At 39.5% G+C, this 20,894-nt stretch overlaps 1 protein-coding gene across 3 annotated transcripts in view; it reads right to left on the minus strand.

Moving 5' to 3' along the window:
• USP25 (ubiquitin specific peptidase 25) overlaps positions 1–20,894 on the minus strand; it is a 97,155-nt gene that overhangs the window by 18,011 nt on the left and 58,250 nt on the right. For all 3 annotated transcript variants that reach the window (XM_055701879.1, XM_055701878.1, XM_055701880.1), the window contains 11 exons: positions 18,141–18,278; positions 17,168–17,244; positions 16,383–16,456; positions 14,776–14,924; positions 10,833–10,960; positions 9,972–10,067; positions 9,503–9,664; positions 7,505–7,713; positions 6,720–6,790; positions 2,946–3,174; positions 1,354–1,551 (listed from right to left, as the gene is read on the minus strand). In XM_055701879.1, the coding sequence (XP_055557854.1) occupies positions 1,354–1,551; positions 2,946–3,174; positions 6,720–6,790; positions 7,505–7,713; positions 9,503–9,664; positions 9,972–10,067; positions 10,833–10,960; positions 14,776–14,924; positions 16,383–16,456; positions 17,168–17,244; positions 18,141–18,278 (1,531 nt within the window). The remainder of the gene's footprint in view (positions 1–1,353; positions 1,552–2,945; positions 3,175–6,719; positions 6,791–7,504; positions 7,714–9,502; positions 9,665–9,971; positions 10,068–10,832; positions 10,961–14,775; positions 14,925–16,382; positions 16,457–17,167; positions 17,245–18,140; positions 18,279–20,894) is intronic.

Below are 20,894 nucleotides of genomic sequence, written 5' to 3' on the forward strand. Positions count from 1 at the left end.
TTCTAAATACAGATAACGTCACCCAAACAGAAAATGCAGGGTAGGTCACAGCATTCACAAATACAACTTTACACCAGCCTGTGTCTCAGGTCATTCTGAACACTCATATAAATGGACCCATGATGTTGTATTAGGAACAACAGACCTGTCCTGTCTAGAGACCCATAAAGGTTCTCAAGTGAGGGACGTTCAATCAACCATACAGGGGACGACTGAGAGCAAAGATGAGCTTCTACTTGGACTTCCTGTGGGATACAGGTCCAAGGAAGTCTTGAGTCTTTTGAGTGCCAGATGTATTTGTACTTCACAAAATAATCAACACATTATGTTCTTCTGACTTCAGGGAAATCTCAAAGTCTCCCCCACTTGAAGACAATAAAATTGATTAGCACAAGTAGTGTCTTATACTCCTTACATGATGAAAGCAAATTTTGGCAGACAATTAAAACATTCATTTAGTACTTTCCATTATTAACAAAAGAACTAATATCAGTCTCAAAGTGTTTGTGAAGTCAAGAGATATAAAAGATGAAGTCACTCTCTGTAGAGTTTGCAAAAAAGAGAAGCGTCATTAAATCACTGCACTTTTTACATTCAGTTTGTAGTCATACGTAGTTATGAGAAATACATGCTCAGCCTTAATGACTGAAATACAACAATGAGAACATCTGGACAGCAGTCTCACTACACAAATCCATCATGTCATCTTTCACATAACATATGTATAGCCTTATGCAATGGAGCAAGAGGTGAATGTAACCTAAAGCTTGACAGGTTTTTCTGTGTCAAACCATGCATATGTTTTATAATCAGATTGCCAGCGGTCTTTATTAGCTAGGTTCTTAACAGCATTGGCCTCACTGTTGCTGTTCAGGGTCTTCTCCACAGTTTTAGCATCCTCATTTTTACATAGTAATCTCTTCTACTACTTCTAACTCTATTTACTACATCACACCTAATAAATAATTACTCTCTTCAGATCTAAATTTTGTCCTAATTTAAAATGCAAAGGTAGGTCTTTACTCACTCTGAGTTGAAGAATATGCACTACTTATGGACTAACAAATTCTCAGAACACACTGGTGAAACCTGTTAATAATTATCTTAGAAGGCCAAAGTTTCTATGGAAAAAAATAAACTGATTTAGCAAAAGCTAAGCACAACTGACAGGGAAAAGACAGAAGAACCAGTAATTTTTCTCCTTTAAATAAAAATTGCAAAAAGCCTAAAACTCCAACAGACTAAACTTCAAGTACAGTTACCTTGGCCAAGTAAATAGTTATAATTCGAGATTACACATATTAACTTTTTATACATTTCTTAAGCTTTTACAAACAGGTAGGAGAAGCTAACCTGGAGCAGGTGACGGTGCTGGTGCCCTGGGTATCTGAGATAACAACTTCTCCTGCTGTGCTTTCTGAGCAAGTTCTGCATCCCATTCTTCGAGTTCTTTTTCAAAACGTTTATTGTCTTCCTTGACGTAATCCCTTAGATCAGAAGGTAGCGTATCCATTCCAACAAGGATCTGTCCTGTTTCTTTGTTGAACTCCTCTGCAGTAACATAACATACAAATTTCAGAAGAAGAAAAATAGGAGAAAAGGAAGCATGTTCGACACTTTTCATCAAGTGAGTTACTGGAAACATACAGTACAGCACCAAACCCCCCAAACTATATTATTTTAACTGGTTTTATTATCTGTTGGGCATTCCTCTGCTACTGAGAGGTATGGCTACTGCTCTTGCAGTCTTTGGACTTACTGGTGTTCTTGGGCACCATCAGGTCATTGCCATTTTGAAAGATGAGCCTTTTGGGTCATGAGCACCTAATGATTGTGAACGTTCAGCAAAAAGTCACAAAAAAACCACCACAGCTTGATTGCATTACTGCCACATGGAGCTGGACACAACTCAAATCCCCAGCAGAAAAGGGGAAAGAGAGTGGGCCTACAGGGATTTGTAAAGTCAACAGATAAGAACACCAGCTGTACTAAGTAACCTTCCTTTTTGCTTTGAGAATGGTCTCTGAAAGAGTATTCTAGATCCTAGGGGATCACACGGCTGCAATTATCCCCCAGCAAGCAGGCCCCAGATTTAATTAAAGTGTCACAGCCACCCTACAGGTCCCATAAACCCTACGGTTGCAAGTCCACTACTAACTGCAATCTAGAAATGTCAAGGTTAATATCGGTTCTCATTTAAAAACTGAACAAATGAGCACTCTAGCTTTCTGCCCTATGAAAAGGCAGCAGCATGAGAATTTTCCAGGGCCTGTTATTGAATCTCTGGCCATTTTCACAGTCAGCTCCCCAGCTGCCATTACCAGGCCCCACAAAACTCATGCTCAGGGATCTTCGCCCTCTCTCCAAACACTTCTGTACAGACCTTATAATTACATACTACTACCTGACTTGAAAAAGAATTTCCCAGTTCATGTATTAGTTTGGTTTAATGTGTGGTTGGTAGGGCTGAGTTATTCACAGTTCAATATACTGCATAAAGCCTCAAGTTTTCACACTCCAGTGAAGTTCAGAGCTCTGAAGCTTATGGAGAAGAAAAAAAAAAAAAGCTACACAATGATTTTAATGTTGAGAGGCTCATTTCTTTATTTCTACATTTCTGTTCTAATACTTGGTTAGATAACCTTTCCAAATTTCTCTACATGTGATCACATGGCTAAAATGTTTACAAATTAGCAAACTTAGTTTATTTTGCTCTCTTAATAATGCTGAAACACTGGCGCTATCTTTATATTTTATTAAGCTAAAAGTTGAAAAGCAATTGTTCCACCCAGAAAAACAATCTGGCTAGCAGTTATGAGGAGAAATAGAACTTTCAATAACTATTAAAATAATTTCAAAAATCTAGAAATCCATCTGAAAGATGCTCTCTTCATCAATATAATCAGCTACTCTATATCATCCAGAAAACATACCTATAACATTACCTTGTATCAAGTATTGTTCCTTATCATTGATATACATTAAACAATATGCACTGGCATTCCTGTAACCACCAAAAGAGTCCCGTTCCAACTCTTCCCAAGTTGACTTTGTCACAGAAATATCATTGTATTTCATCCATCTGTTCTGGTGGTGGTCGTAAATATATGCCCAGTAGTGTCCTGCATTAGCTTGACCTTCATGAACTAGTACAGCATGCAACCTATAAGGAACCTTAAACAAAAACACCAAACAAAAAAAGAACAACAAAATGTCAAACTCTCCTTGTCAGCATTTAGTTCGTACTACCTGCCAGCAAGAGTAGCTATGCTAAATAAAAGTAACAAAAATTAAGTCAAACAGGTTCAAAACATGACAGAGGAAAAACAAAAAAGGTAAAACTACAACCCACATAGCAAAAGGATTTTAAGCTATTTTACTTACCATTACTAGTTACAAGAGATCTTAAAAACATTAGTTAGTCTATAGCAGAAATATCTACTTTGCTGTCTTTACTGCCAGGCATCCTCTCGTCTTAATTCTTGAATATTCCTACCCTCCTTCTATCTACAAAAAAAGCCCTCAAATACATCAGCCTTGGGCCTCTATGATTTCCTCCAGTTCCAACTTGGTATCCTTGTCTGGAAGTCTGGAAAGGCACATGCAAATTCAAGGTAATAAAACTCTGTGTTTTCTATTTGCTACTAACAGCATGTGTTTAAAGGAACATCTGGGAGTTGAATACTTCCATTAACCAAAAATAAAATTTTTACAGTAGAATAGGAATACAACTGTTTTCCAGTATTTAAAATGTATCAGTAAAAGCATTGCCAAAAGGAGACTGGAACACATAAATGAGTCCTCTGCTCCTGCTGAGGCAGGGAAGGAACATACCAGTTTCTAGGAGCAATGTAAAAAGTATCCCGGGTTACATGTGTCCACTGACAAGTAAGGAGAACGGGAAACCTAGTTTCTACTTAAGCAGCTGGAAATAGGGGGAACAGGGGGAGCAGAATGAGCGGGTGCTTCCTTACAAGTCTTTAAAAAGCATCTTAGCGATCGGCTCTCCTTTCAACCTGCTGAAACAGCACATGCAACATAACAGGGAAAACTGACCTTCCCTGCTATGCACAGTATGCCAGAATGACAACAGCTCACCTAGGATGAAAAACCTGAAACCATCTTTTACTGGTGTTACAGTCTGGACTGTAGATAAATCTTCTGTTTAACACAAGATGTACTAAATATTTGTTGCAAATACCACTTGAGCACCATAATAATCAGTAACCATAAATACATATGTAACTATGACTTGAGAAACTCCGTGAAGTAATTTTTAACTTGACCATTCTTTTCCAGGCTATATGCAAGTGCTGGAGTTTTCGCAAACACCCCTCCACACACACCTTAAACTGTAAAGCTGACTGACTGCACAGCAGCTGGAATCAAACACTCTGTCATCCCAGAAACAAAACAACACTGTAAATCCCCGAAACACAAGAAGTATACACAGAGGAAATCCTAGCAAGTCCTTAAATCCGAATGCTCTGGGTTTTTTAACATCTGTTATCAAACCAGTGTGAAAGCCTTCTTAAGATGATTGCAATCCCATACATACACACATAAATATATGCGGATCTTCATTTAAAAAAGGGTGAAGTCTCTTTAGACGTCAACAATAAAGTTTCCTCACGCTAAAATAGGACATTAAAATCCCAGGTGAATTTAAATCCTTTTACTTAAAACCATGCTAACTGGGTCAGCCTGAGAGGCCCTACCCTTTCCTCCACCTCTGGAGAACCAGCTGACAGTCATCCATGCTCAGCTTCCAGAAAGGTTCCCCACAAAGGTCTGTCACTGGGGGATAGGCAAGTTCAGTGCCAACAGGTGTCTCTTGCAATAAGCCGTTATATCAACAGTAGTTAACAGTACAGGGCAAAACAAGTAGGTGTTAAACTTCTTAGCTTACACTTACTAGTCATGAAACAGAAATGGAGCTTCACCAACCGTGTCACATGTAGCTACAGAATAGATATATCAAAGATGATACGTCAAAGATGAAGTCTCACAGGAAAAACAGGTGTGACATTTCCCCACAGCAAGTTCACAGAAGGAGGGAAATAATCAAATAAGCAGCTGATTAAATCTACGCATTCAGGAGAGCGAGACAAAAATAAGAATTTTGGGAATGTGTTTCAGGTAACAGTTTGACAAGGGTTTTATGGACAACTGTAGTTTCCTTAGAATCAAAGGGGACACAAGGAGAAGTTAAAGAACTTTTTAAATACTTCACATAAACACTAGGAAGCATCCTGTAAATATAATGTTTTCCTTAGGAAATCTAGTTTTCTGTGTCCAGACCTTATTGACTCACAAGCGTGAGGCTCCTTCCTGTTGTGCCAACACACCCACAAGGAGAAAACCACCTGAGCTGAATAAAGGCAGCCTTCACCTCCAGCCTGTGATTTCAGATGGGTTCAGTACCTACTTGTTCCCTAACAACCACTTAACACACACCACTGCTTTCAGGCAAGGCACAGAATGCCCCTCTACAAATCTATCATCATCTTCATCCTCCTCCATTTCTGGAATTCTGTTTTAAAACAAGAAAAAACAAAAAATCTAGTTTACATTATAAAAATCTGCACTAGGACAAAGTCTGTTATTAACTGATCTCCCTTTTCCATTGCAATGATTGCTGACTAATATCTTTACCATCCAGAGGCATTTCCTCCTGTAACACCTAAGCCAACCCAGGTAGACTATTTGGATGCGAGACCACTAAATTACTTCATTATACTATTAGGTAACAGGAAGGCTAAAGGCTACACGTCATAACACAAGCATTAAGGGGGTAAAAAAAAAAAGCCTGCCAGTAGCAAGCTTCAAGAAAGCCATCTAGGCAAGTGTGCCCAAACCCCTTAACATCAGAGTTCAGCTGCCAGGAACTATTACAAGCCACGTAAAAAACGGAAGTGTATCTCAAAGGAAAACTGTAAGCTAAACAGATCTTACTTGGAAGGAAAATAGTTCTTTCTACTAACAGAAAGTAACAGAGGAAGTAATCCTTAACCTTAAAACCTGTCAAAGTAAGCAAATATGAGTATGTGAATATAATACCAGAAGAGCCAAAACTCTAGTAAGGCATTCTAAAAATGCTGTTCAGATTACACAGCATGAAGATCTCCCTAAAAAGGCAGCTCAGACTAATAGTCAGGGTTGTGACTGATACTAAATCTAGACACAAGTTTAAAAAAAAAAAACCAACAAAAACAAACCCACAGGCATTAATAACTACAAATTAAAAACAGGAGCCCTAAGTTCCCAAGTATTAGTATGCAAGTTGCAATACACAACGGCAATAAGCATCAAAGTAAAAAGATAAACACTTTGTGTCTAAAGCTTTGCCACCTTAAAGCCAGAAGATTACCTAGCAATATGGTCAAATCACGGTGAGAAAATTTTATTGTGTTATACAAAAACCAAAGTTCTGCATTCAAGCTAAAAAAGTGGATCACAGCTAGAACATATTTGGGCTTTTCATCACAAGGCTGCTTAAACTTAAGGAAGTCACCTGTAAAATATTGCAACATGGCCTTTCATCTTACTGTGCGTAAGTAAAAGGTTTACAAAACTCAATATGACTTTCCAGTGAAATTTCTCAAACCATCATACATAATTGTTGTATACTCGCTCTATTTTCAAGCATCTAAGAACTTCTAATTGAAAGTGACAAAAAGGATCTATTTTGAATTATCTCATGCAGAAATTGTACTTACTTGGACCATTGTTTTGTCAGAGTACATCAATTCAATTGTCCGATGTATTCTAGATATACTTTCTTGTAAATCTAAAAGAAAAATTAAAAAAGAAGCTCTCTTCCATGAGGCTGCATAATTGCACATGCCTACATCTTTATTTTATCTCATTAAAAGACAAACAAGGGTACATTTCACATTTGGTGCATCTGTTTATATACCTACATGTCAAACACTAAACCTTCTTGCACGATAAAGCAGAGAGAGTGATCCATAACATGCTATTGCTTGTTTCCTAGACCTCAGCCAAGCCCACTCCTGCTGGAGTAACTGCTTCCCTTGTTTCCCTCAGAGAAACAGAACAGACTAAGCTCTACCCACTCCAAAATAAACTTTGCTTCGAAATTTGCTGTATTTTCCCTTATGGAAGGGGTCGCTCTACCCTAAACTTGCCTGCAGAGCACCACGTCACAGCACAGGCCCAGCCACTATTAACACTGACAGCTCAGACATCTGCTGAGATGTTCTGTGCCGTGGATCCCATTTCTGTTTCACCCTACTCCCCACAACACCATGCACACAGAAACCTGCACTGAAAAACCTGTGTACACCTCACTCAAAGCAGTGTGCGGGTTCAGTTTATGTACCTGCGGTCTACTACAATCTCTGACTTCCCTTCCTATGTCTGAGAGAGAAGTTTAGGGGTATGAAACAAGCAGCTCAATACACATGGACATTGAGGCGATTTCCCCTGCTTCCACAAATCTATTCCAACAGCAAATGCATTCCCCAGCTTGTGACACTACCTCTAGTGTCATTCTCTACTTCGGTCCTCCAGCGATGTAAACAGCCTTCTAGGACAGACAGCTCTTCCTCAGTGATGTGCCTTGGTGCCGGATGCATTGGCAGATCAGGAGGAATTCGTGATTGTGTGAATGGTTTATGTATTACTGATCTTTGTACAGGAGACGTGCTTGGAACATCTGAAGATGAAGGCCCCTGCTGCTCTGTTGTGCTGCATTCATTCAAAACATGAAATACAAAAATTGAACAATCATGTATACAAACTAAAAGTTACACCATAAAAATAAGCTTTTCATCTGAAACCAGAAATTTTAAAAGATAGTGGTTTCCTACAGTGTGATACAGGAAAGGTACCTATAGCATCAATATGGAATTAGCATGTCAATTCTGAAAAACTTTGTGGTGCACTACGTTAGCACAACAACAACTCTAGCTGCCACTACCAAATATGCAGGAATCAGAATTGGATCAGTCAAGCCACAGGTTGCTGTACTTGAAATGCTACTCAACACCTTCAAATAATGTTACACAAGTAACCACTGTGGTTTGAAACATTTATGGCCACACTGGAAAAAGAAAAATCACAGCGGCTTGTCTTATGGCCCATTGATCATAAAATCAAATGAAATACAAGTTCTCTGTTTAATAACTTATTTACATGTCTTATGCCCAGAAAATGGTCTTTTTCCAGCTGCCTACCTACAACTTATGTTAGCTGAACAGCAATAATGAAGGGACCACTAATATTTACAGCACACTGGAAATTTAGCACCAAAATATCCAAACTTGTTCCAAACAAGTCTTCTAACTCAAACAGCAAAGCAGAAGAATTCTACAAGAGCAGCAGAATATTAAAAATGAGAACTTGTTGCAGATATTTTTCTTCTTTCCATCAACAAGATGACCTGCATGTAATTATAAGCACAATAGGAATGTGAGGATCACTCTAGCAAGCTACTGACTTTTTACTTTGTATACAGCATCACCATACAGCCTAAGGAACATGGATAGTATAAAGTTCTGAGAACACTAAGAGCAGACAATGTCACTTCACATAACATGCTGTTGTGTTTCTATGGATTGACAAAAAAACCAAAACATAATACATATTTACAGAACAAACTTCCTATATAGGAGTTTGAGCAAGTGTATTACTTCTGATGCTGTATTTCACGCAAGAAATTGTAGCTTTTAAAAGTTTGCCTTCTCTTATGAATCATCACGATTTTTACTTGGCATTGTATCAGTGGGACATTTGAAATTTTTTAAATGTTTTTTTAAATTAATTCACTTCTCTGAACTACAAAGTTAACCATCTTGCCTGGACCAGAACCTAGAACCCTAATTTCCAAATGCAATATAAAAAGCTGTGTTATAAACTGTTAGCATCCACCTAGCCAAGTCCTATCCTAATAACAGTTACTAATAGTTACTAGCTTCAGTAATGAGAAAACCAACATTACTGAACCTTTACCTCCCTGATACTTTAGCTACTCTGTATTTAAAATGTCACAAAGTTCCTGAGAAACTCAGCAAGAAGTGTAAGCTGCAAAGCAGAAAAGGAGCTTAACTCCCAGGCAAAAATTAACAGACAAACCGTATCCCAGCAACCTTGAGGTTCTGCAGCACATACATGCTACCCACATCCAGATTCTTAAGCAATACATTTGGCAAGCAGTGACCTCACCGGCTACTGTGTCTATTTGGAACAGCAGATGGAATTGTGCACATGGCAATTTTACACCTAAAGACATTTTTATAAGCAAATGAAACAAACCCAGATTAAAAACATTTTGGTTTATTTAAGTCTGTTGTGCTGAAAAATACTTCTAGGCCAAAAGCAGAAACTTTATGCTATACCCCTTAGGAGATACAACCCTAGTTGTATTGATCTGGTGAACGAAGCAGTAAAATGCCCTCCCCTCTGTCTCTCAGCGGCTGAGTTTGCACCGAAGGGATGATCAGCCTCTCACCTTGGGAGAGCAGGAGGCAGCCCTTACCTGGGTGAGGTCTGGGCGGGCAGCGTGCTGCTGGCAGGGGCACTAGCACCCAGGTCATCAACAGGAGATGTGCACACCGGCTTGCTGGAGGCGAACTCCAAGGCATACTGCAGGACATCTACCAAGGGGAATCGTTTAGGACCAGAACCATAGCTTAAATATCTGTTAACCATAAAACATATTAATGCCATGACTCACATATACAAAAAAAAAAAAAAAAAAAAAAAAGAAAGAAAAAAAAAGGATTTTTTTTTCTGGTTGACTGCAATTAAATAAAGCAAGCCTTTCCTAGCATGTTTCACACATCAGAATTACTGCACTTATACACTGTTTCCAAGGAAAATGATGAAAGAAAAGAGATAGAGAAGGGAAATCTAGAGCAAATAACTACACACAAAATGTACAGCGGAAAGGAGTTATTCTACGTAGCCCATAATATTATTTGCATTTACACAGTTATCTATAGTACCGTTCTAATCTCTGTTGTAAAACCGTGAGGTACTCTTTAAGTCTCTTGATTTCATCCCGTTTAATTCTTGTTATTTCTCTGTTTTTGTGCATATACCTGTAAAACAAGAAATTTAGAAAGAGGTGTCAGCCCATAGCATCCCAGCACTGCAACCGAGGTCTGTACCTGTCCGCCATACTGTTTGGTGCTAATAAAAACTCTCACTCTCTAGAATATACAACATATTAAGCAGCAAAACAGAACTGAGAAGAAAATGGTAAACCCATTAAGCCTTCCCTCCCACAACTTTCAGAAGATGCTTCTTCCCGTGTCAAAAGCTCTGCTCTTACCACAAATGACAAAGATGTATTAGAAAGCTCCTAAATTAAGTTGTTTAAGTAGCAACCACATACCAATACTTCTGTTTCATTATTTAGGCTCACAAATAACATTCAGCATCTAACTGAAAGTCATCATGGTATTTCATCTCCACACATTAACAGCATACAGTGATGCTGAGAATCCTTTTCAAACCATGCAGTCTATCTGGAACACCACAAAATACCTGACTTCTCACTCTCTCCCCCAAATGGACTCATAAAGAGTGTGATTTTTCAAGGCATTTTACCCGTGTACACAACTACCTAGCAATAAATTAAAGACTGAAATGTAAGCGGGTTTTGGCACAAAGTAGCAGCATGTCTTTAATTGTTATCTATGTGTATTTTCTGAAACAGAAGAAACCCATGAAAATTAACTTTTTCATTAGAACAGTAATTTACTGTGATGTGAGCAAGTATAAGATATATCAGCAACTTTACAAAACTCATGAGATTGAATTTATATTCATACTAGGACTCTGTTGATAATATTGTACTGTACCTGTCCAGATATAAAATTGGAGGAAATTCTAATTTGTTGTGTATCTTCTCTGGTCTCCCCAAAGCCTGATTAAACTCAAATCTTGATAGCTCAAAAGTTAAGACAGGAGGCAGCTCAGTGAACCAATGCTGAACAAAAGAAAAACAGAAAACCCCACAATGAACGCCTTCCAATAGCAGAACTTCAGTAATAATGGTACAATACCTGCAGACTGACAAAGCTATGGGAGAAATAGGTTTTAGAGGGTGGATTGGCATAAGCTTTCCAAAGTTCCCATCTTTCCCCTTCACTGTAAACAAAGACCATTTGTCACCCATGCTGCATCAGAGCTTTTCAACTCATCCATCACTATCTGCATTAAAGCAGAGCAGGCAGGAAGGCTTCTTCCTTTCACATTTATCTCACTCATATTAAAAGCGGCCTACGCTTGAACCTACTTGCCTTGCCAACTTGTCCTGTTCTCTTTTAAGTCTCCAATGCCACTGAAAGGGTTGTTTACACTGTATCAAGTGCTCTTCCCCCTGGTTCCCTCTGACTCAAGTTTCTGACCCTTTCTTTCACCTGATATCAAAGTTTCTAATGACCACCTCTGAAGCAAGATCAGCCAGTACCCTGGGCTGGGTCAGACAAGCTCTCTCAGCACTGTAAAACTGATACTTTTACTTGAAATCCCCTCCCTACTAACAACCTCTCCTGAAGTTTCTGCACATGTCTCTGAAAAAATCACTGCTAGTCTGTCCACAACCTGCCTACACCGTCATGACCTTATCCCAGTTCTCTCCGAGTATTCAGTACAGGTTTATTCTTAGTCCTCATTTCATTCCTTACACACTTTGTTTCTCAACTACAAGACAAATTCAGCTCCAAATTGAGCATTAGAGTTAGTTTTTTCTCCCCACTCTACAACATAAAAACCATGACCTATCCATTTAATACATTTTGGATGTCTAACCATCAGCTCAAGCTTCCCTGATCACTGCGGACACCGCTGCCACATATTTCTGACACCAATGCCCGTAGCCCAGATGTGGCATTTGACAGGACTCACTTCAAGTTCTCCTATCCAGCCACATGTCTTGAATAGCCTTTTCATACAATACCTCTGAGACAGCTCTTTATTCCTGTGCTCATGGCTAAAATTCAGGTCTAGGTTCTCATCACTCCACATGTCTGCAATGTTTCCTCTCTTCTCCCCTTGCCTGGCCTTGGTGCACGTAGTCTTGTCACGTAAGTTTCCAGCATGTTGCTGAATTTTCCCAGTTCACTGCCTTCAGCATCATTCCTCTCACCTGTTTACATGCAAAGTGAGCTGCCTTCCCTTTTCTTGCCTGTTTCAGCCTCCACTAACCACTTTTTCAGTTTCAAAGGAGATATCATGACCTCTCTCTTGCAGCAACCTCACACAGCAATAAATCTCAATGCTGAAGTCAGCAAAGCAACACCACAGCCCTTCCTCCTGAAACCCTTTCATTCCAAGGCCTTAAAACCACTTAATGGTGACCAAGCTGCTGATGGGCTGAAGTTCATCAACCATGATGCTGACGAACATGATCTCATTTTCCTCACACTTCTAACTCAAAGTCAGAAGTACACTGACCTCCATCTTCTCTTGAATTTGAATTTTAAGTTACTTGGGACACAGAATGTTTCTTTTTCTCTGTTTGTACATTAGCTTGCTTGCTGACACCCTACTCCGTGGCTGAGGCTTTTAGGCATTGTGATAATATTTGTAATAATAATGAACAACAAGCTAAATACCCCATTAAAGGCAATGGTGGGAACAAGGAGGGGGTTAAAAAACAGGATATTACTTTCAGGATCTTTTAACACATGCAACTACCACACGAATATTCTCTTTAAGCTTTGATATCTACCAGCTTGGATGAATGCCACTTGAAGTCTTTTTTTCAGCAGAGACAGACTTCATTAAAACTACAAAAAATTCAGCTTCCTTCAGCACCACCAAACCTTCTAATGCACTGTAAAATCTTTGAAGCATTTTGTTTAAACATAACTACTAACAGCAGCAATCACTATAAATTTGTTACGTTTCCCTGAAGCAATTTACTTGGCCCTGGTAATAATGCAGTAATGTTTTTCTAGATTAGAACTTTATCTTTAGAACATTACCTTTCTTATTTTGCCACTGTTGTCAGCCTGTCATATGACTATTTCGCTCCCATGTCCACATGCTCAGAAGCCAAGCTGTTTAAAACTCACGTTTCACAGAACTCAAACCTTAACACTCTACACCTACCTGTACATGACTATTCTTCTGTTCCCTACGGTTTCTTGACATTAGAGGTTAAAAGAAGAAAACATCAAAACCAAACCAAAAAAAACCCAACCCACCCCAAGTTTGACATTTCTAGTCAAGCACTTATAACTAAACTGACATTTTATGCATGAATGCACACAGGTTTTCACTGCAAGACAAACTTCAATCCGTATCATGAACAATTGTGCTCTTGTACTAAATACGTACAAGATTTCACCTTGCATAAAGAAACTGAATTTTGGATTGTACCAAGATATTTGTAAGATTTTTTTCTTCTAGTTGTCTTATTACAATGAGCATGTTTCCTGAAATACATTTCTGCAAATGCTGGAATAAAAAAAAAAAACAACTTGAAACATCCTGTGAAAGAAGAACATATCCAGGAAGATGTGCGAATACATTTGAAAATGCTTATGAACACCTGATTTGGTTGGTCAATATTTGATCAATAATAGCTGACCAGAAAAGGAGACTGCAAAAAGGGATGCTGTAAAACTTTTGTTGATAACACAAAATTGGAAACAGAACTGCAGACTGGAGAATTCTTTCAGTATGCATTACTAGGTTTAGTAATTAAAGGCTGTGTTTATGCTGACATGAATAAAGGCAGCAAAACTTTGTTACTGCAAAAGATTAACAGGAAGGAAGGAACTACACCTGATTTTTTTGCTTAAGAAGAAATCTTCTCAGATTTCACAAATTTAAAATAACTGTAATGAAACATAACAACCGTGTAAAGAGAAAGTAGCTCAGCCTTTACAGGTAACAGGGATTCCCATACTTCCACATCAACAACCCACAGGTTATTAGAGAGAGCCAGAGAAAAACTCCGGGCATATACATACATGCCAGCATTAAGAGGGGACATTTCAGAGCACGCCCTCTTGGTTCTAAAACCACCATCGGTACAACTACCTCTTCTCCCTAACCTGTGACTTCTGTCCAAGGAACCTCATCCATCACCTCATCCCAGCCCCAAACGCTGCATACCCCACTTCTTAGGGGGGCTCCATCTGAATCCTTCCACCCATGCTTCCAGCACACTCTGACATTTGGCAGCCTCCTGCTCTGAGCAAGAGCTCCCCTGGAAGGAACAGCAGCCCACAGAGCAAGTATTGTCTGCCCACCACCGCAAGCAAAGAGGAGGAGAATTGCCCACTGCAGGGGGCAAAGAGGGGGATATGCTGGGAAATGTCAGTGAAAAGGGGAGAGGGGAAGAAGTCTAGGGTGCTGAGGAATTACAAGATAGAGGCACAGAGGAACAACAACAATGCTCTGAAGCAATGGCCAAACACACAGCTCAGCTGCTGTTTACAGCGTGGCGCAGGGCAGCGAGTCAGAGCAGTGGTTATCTACCACAGGGCGTTACACCCATGGCCTCTCTGGAGATCAACTATCAGCAACAGGTGGAAACCAGCCTGTGCCAAATCACCACTGTAAGCACTTAATTGGGCCAGCTTTTAATAAGCATGAACTTCCTATCTTATGAAAGATACAAAAATACGATACTCCAGGAGAGATACAACCCCCCCAAACTAACTACCCAATTACGCCAGACATCAGAACCTGAACAACGGCAGGTCAAATAAAATACAACCATGACCCCCACTGAAAAATAAAGAGCACTACAACACCACTCTGAGAGAAGCCCACAGGAGCACTTACCTCCTGACCAGACTTTGCAGAGTTTTCTGAATGGAGAGATTCAATTTCCCCTTCAATCATTGCAGCTTCTAGGCACTCATGCAAATCTTTGAAGCCATTAACTTGAAGTGGATACTGGCCAAACATTTCTGTGTTTTCAAATTTTTTACCTTCACATAAGAAATAAAACAGTTAAGGTTTTAGGAACACTTACCTTAAAAAAAAACAAAAACAAACAAACACCAAAAAACCTAGGTCACCTGACCTACTCTATGGAACAATACCCACATTTACTTACTGAACAATTCAATTATCTGTATGAAAACAAGTAACTCAAAGTCGCTTAAACATAGTATTGAAAATTACTGCGTTCTCCTCTTTGGCCCATTTTTATATTAGTTTTGCATTTGTTGGTAATAAGCAAAACTCAAAATGACTTGGCACCACAGACGCATGGTAAGTTTTACACATATATATCAAAGTGCTCATCCTGCAAATAGCAGCTTGGTAATACAACCCTACATTGTATCAGCAAAGTTAGTGGAACTGCTGGTATGAAACAGCCCTTTGTATAAATATATTTTGCAAAAATAAACCACGGAAGAGAACATTCATGACTTCTGCCCTGAAAACAAGATCATAATTTGGTAACAGCATATAAAGACACAAGCTCAAACATGAGAAGAAATGGATAGCAATTGATTTCAATCTACAATTTCTATTCATTTCATCCTAAAGTCTTCTTACACCTGCCAGTTTCTTTTTATTTCATTGTTTTTTTACATACTGGTCAGCTGAGATGAGAATGTAAGGACGAAAGTAGCCAAGGCAAAAGAGCAAGTATGCTAGCTAGTAATAAGAAATCTGCAGAATGGTTTTGAAATCTGACAACAGATCATTAGATACATCGTTCCAGGCTGAAAAACAACCTGGAAGCCACTTTAAAGATCATAGCTGTTTCATTCAAATGAGTCTCATTCACTCCTGCAAGGGCGGACAGAATCACCAAAATTAAAAATACTTCCACAGTTGCTGGCCTCCTGGAAATAAAGAACACTGCAATCATGCAGATCTCCTAATTACGTGCAGATAAGACAAAGGGAAGCTTGTTGTACAGTCTTAGTACTCTCTCCCACACTGCCCTTCAGCAGGTTTCCACTGACTTGTTTTGAATAAAATGTATCTTTAAAAGGGTGAGTTACCCATACCAGAAATTGTGCAGGAAAAAAATGCAATAATTGAAATTTTAAATTGCATTAGATGAAGCTAGCTCACTGAAACACAGTAACTTGTCTTCTATATACCATTAGTGAGTGGCAAAAGTGCACTGATAATAAATTCTTGCGAGCATTTTTGCTCAGCGTCTCGCTCTAACTTCTACTGCACTTAAGTACGTACACTCAGTCCCTGAAAGTTACCAACAGTCTTTCTGGACCAGTGCAGCTCACTATATTTACCTTCAGTCTCACATTCTCAGGACAAACCTTTTGTCACAGACTGCATGTGTATTCTCCAAGCATACTTCTGCAGAAGTATCTAAAATACTACAACTGCATCGTTTACCTGCATACTTTGACAAGCAGTGAACAGACAGAAGCACAGAAGTCCAAGTAAATTCAGATGCATACCTTCAAGTACACCTACGGCTAGAAATCGCCCATAGAACAACTCCACCATTGGGTTCTTTGGTTTCTCTCCATCCCTGAAAACAGAAAGCGTGTTAGTGCAGAAATCAAACACAAAAGCTACAAACTTTTGTAAAACTACGAGCAGAATATTCTGATTTCATTATGGAAATGCTGTCTATTTCATGCAGTTACTGTTCATTAGTTTTGTACTTTCCTCTAATTACAATAACAATGATTCACATATTTGCAATGATGAGCACTTCTGAAACTTAATTTTCAGAATATACTTAATTTAGGAGAATTTATGTAAACCAGATTCAATCCGTGAGTGGCTGAATTGTATAAAACCCTTGTAAAAACTATTTCCTGCAACACTTTAGAAACAACCATGTATTCAAAAGACAGTTTACACATGTTCACTTATACAAACGATGAGTATTTAACTGGACCAACGTTTTGGAGTATTTAAATTACACGGCTGAAAAGCAAAACTACAGTCAAATGAAAAAAATCCTAATTGATTACGCACAAAACACATCTCTACTTTATATACTTTGGGCTTCATTGAGCCAGATTTCTAACATGAAATAAGAAGGTGAAAACAGACAATTCATGGAAAATCAAAGGTATCAGCATGTATGGAAAAAACACTTAAAACTAAAACGAGCTAAAGAGTTGGATCTTGTTCAGCCATACAGTGAGAACTAGAGTTATGGTTGTTTGGTTTGCTTCCTCTCATCAAAATGTCCAATATACAGAGCTGGGGGGGAGGGGAGGAATCTTACCTCTCTTCTTCAGCTTTAATTTGGAAGGCATCTTCTAGCCAATCTAATAGTTTGTGTGTAAATTCACTAACATCTTGCTGTTGAAAAATATAAAGCGATCAGTATATACTCAGATGCATAACAGAACACTAACATAGTGCCACCTTACAAGATGAGTATGAGTACTCCCCACCACAAGACCTCCAAAATCACAGTGGGTCTAAGACTATGTCACGATTGTGTTTTTTCTGAGTGGTGCTTAGAGCACACTAAGGCTCTAGTGTTCCTCAGTCATTACACTGTCCTGTGATCCCTATTACTTGGGCTCAGCTTTCATACCATGCTAGTCCAAAGGTATCTTATGAATCCCATTCTTCAAAACCTTTGGTATCTAAGAAGTAGTGGCTAGTATTACTTTCATCAAGCACTAAACTCAGCCTGCTGTTCTAATTAACCACCTTAGCCACACAATTTCACGAAGGAAAAATAAAGCATCTGAAGAAACAACGTGTTTCTCATAAAAGCAAAATGCACCCATCAGGATTTAGGAAGGAATCCTGAATATGAATGTTCAAACTCTCCAAACTAGTATCTACACAGACAAATAGCATACGAGCACTGTACCAGCCCTGGATGGACTGTGAGACCAGAAGAATAAAGCTCTTTCAAAAATCACAGACTTAGAAGTAAACTAAGCCCTAAAAGCAAGGGTGTGGAACTATTAGTTAGTTCCTAAAATAATAGAAAGAAAGTGTACTGAAAACAGCCACACTGTGCAGAATGTTTGGGTTTTAGGTTTTGGGTTTTTGTTTTCCTTTAATAGAAGTAACTAGAGATCTCATAATATTAGAGAAAAAGCTTCAAAGACTGCGATAGTTAAAAATTTCTCTTCTGTGAACATTTTGAATTTTTGTTGTCCGTTTTCAGTATTTCAGATTTTCTGATGACCATATGAAAACATGCATAAACTTGAATGAAAATACACAGAAATTACCTGTTGGGAATCATTTGATTTAAAAGCATCTTTAAGGATTTCAACTGCTCTTGATGGGTCAACATATTTTCTCTTTGAACCAACTAGAAGTGCAAATAGGTACCTCAATTCACGCATAAAAGGCAGATTCCTGTGTTCCTGTATTTGAAGAAGAATAAAAAATATTTAACAAAGTGGTAATAAAAATCTATTTTATGAACTGAGCATATATCCAGCCAACTGTCGTACTAATAGATTACTTGTAGTACTACCAAGGTGGCGTTACATGCCTTTTACTTGTCAGTTTTACAAAATAATGTAGTTCTCTGGGAAGAAATCATATTTCAGAAACTGAAGGCTCCCTGAAACCACAACTAGATGTGGCTGTTGGACTCGACATGGGGCTGGATGGACAAGTGGACAAGCCGAGTTGCGTTTAAGACAGAACTGTTTCTCCTGAGACTTACACTGCAACAATATGCATTGATTTTACTACAATCGGTATTCCTCTAACTCCAGCAGATTCTCCTGTGAGCCTACGCGCTACCTAATACATGTTTAAGCTTATTTTTTACTGAAGACTAAATCATTATTGTTTCTCTTGACAGAATTATGAGAAATAGCCTACACTCTACCTTTTTTTAAAATATATAGTTCATGGGGAATTTGGAGTTCTTTTTCTGGTTTCCTGGAAAGAAGCAGAAGAAATATTTTCTGCCTGCCTGTATAATGAAAAGCAACTAAACTGAAACACAAATCTGTCATGCCATAGATTAAACCACAGATTAGAAGTGCTGTGGAGATTGGGTGTCACTCACACTCCTGAGCAGACGGCTGACAAATACTTGTGGAATTAAAACCTATGCAATATCCACTTCCATTTAGAACAAATTTTCATTCAAAGGCAGCGCAGATGCCAGATGCTGGTCAAACTGGAATTACTTGATGACAACTACTTCACATGCTCATCAAACAGCAGGCTTCTTTAGCCATTCCTATGTCGATCCAGTATGCATAAAGCTTTCTGTACATAAAGTATGTTTTATTTCAGCTTTAAAAACTGTGGGGTGCATTGGAATGCGTTCCACATAATAACCAAAAAATACTTTTTCACATGAATTCCCAAGTTCTACTTGTTCTTCTAGTCCACCTTGTAAAACACCTATCAATTATAAACAATGTTCATAGAAAAGGCTGAAGACTTCATCAAATGCCACCCTAATTCAGCATTAAATTATCATAATTTAGTAATAAAATCAGTCTACTATTTACATATTTGAAGTACTTTATAACAACGAAACAGGGAACCAAACTGTGAAAGTGTTTTTTCTTACTAAAGTGACCTATTAAAAATGAATAGAATATCAAGTTTTAGACACAAATATATTTTATCAAGATGCTTCAATATGGTAATACATATGCATTATCATCTCCAAGTGTCTGTGGTCATGGTTATGTCTGTGCCAGAGCAGGTATACCTCCAAAGGAATTGTGTCCCAAGGCCAGCTCCACACTGGAGAAGGTACACCTCGAAGCATCTGTAGCTGCGGGTAAGTCCATACAGCTGCAGCACATACAACTCGAAGCACCAGCAGCCATGCATGGGGTCATGCTGGAGCACCTCAAAGCGTGTGGCCATGGATCAGCCCCGACAGAGCAGGCACGCCCCTGGAGGGACTGCAGGCAGGGGTCAGGCCGTGCTGGGTGGGTTTGCTTCTGAAGGGACTGTGGCTGTGGGTAAGGCCACGCTGCAGCAGGTCTGTCTCTGCAGGCACAGCAGCTCACGGGCAAGGCCACGCTGGACCAGGCGCACCTCAAAGCGGCTGTGGCTGCGGGTAAGTGTGTGCCACAGCAGGTACGCCCCTGGAGAGACTGTGGCTCATGGGTAAGGCTCCACTTGGAACAGGTACGTCCCTAAGAGACTGCAGTCTGTGGGTAAGTCCAAGACGGAGCAGGGGCAAGGGGCAGAGTTCATTGCAATGTTAAGCCCTATAACCTGGCCCAAGGGTCCAGGGGTGGAGATTGTAATGGAAATACCTTCAAACTGTTGTAACCTGGGATTTGAGTTGCATGTTACAGGAATTGCCATAGCAGGAACCACCTGAACCAGTGGAGGCAAAGCCTTACAAGAAGCAGTGCAAGCGCAGGAGTGACCCGACCCGAGCTCGCTTTGGTGCCCAAGAACCCCATACAACACACAACGCCTCCAGTGACCACCATAACAGATGGAGCCCAAAGTCATGGACTAAATGAACTGAAGAGACATTCTGTGGACATTTCGTAGACATGCTTGCAGGGGTAGTCCACAGGCTAGGGGAATGATACTTGTGTATTGTATCAAAGGATGGGAAGGAGGGTGGTGGTTAATGAGGTTGTATCAGAAAGTGTGGCATGACGTAAATGGTCTGGAATAAGGAGTGGACATTGTCCTGGTTTCAGCTGGGATAGAGTTAATTTTCTTCTCAGTAGCTGCTGCAGGGCTGTGTTTTGGATTTGCTGCAAGAACAATATTGATAGCATGCTGATGGTTTTGGTTGTTGCTGGGTGATGTTCATACTGAGTCAAGGACTTCGCAGTTTCTCAGGCCCTGCCAGGGACAGGGTTGGGGGGGCACGGGGAACTGGGAGGGGACACTGCCAGGACAGCTGACCTGAACTGGCCAAGGGGATATTCCATACCATGGGATGTCATGCTGGGTATATAAACGGGGGGAAAAAAGAAAAAGGGAGGGACATCCAGTGTTATGTCATTTGTCTTCCCTAGTAACCCTTACGT

The sequence above is a fragment of the Falco cherrug genome, chromosome 2 (assembly GCF_023634085.1).
Source record: "Falco cherrug isolate bFalChe1 chromosome 2, bFalChe1.pri, whole genome shotgun sequence".
In the NCBI taxonomy this organism is placed as follows: Eukaryota; Metazoa; Chordata; class Aves; order Falconiformes; family Falconidae; genus Falco; species Falco cherrug.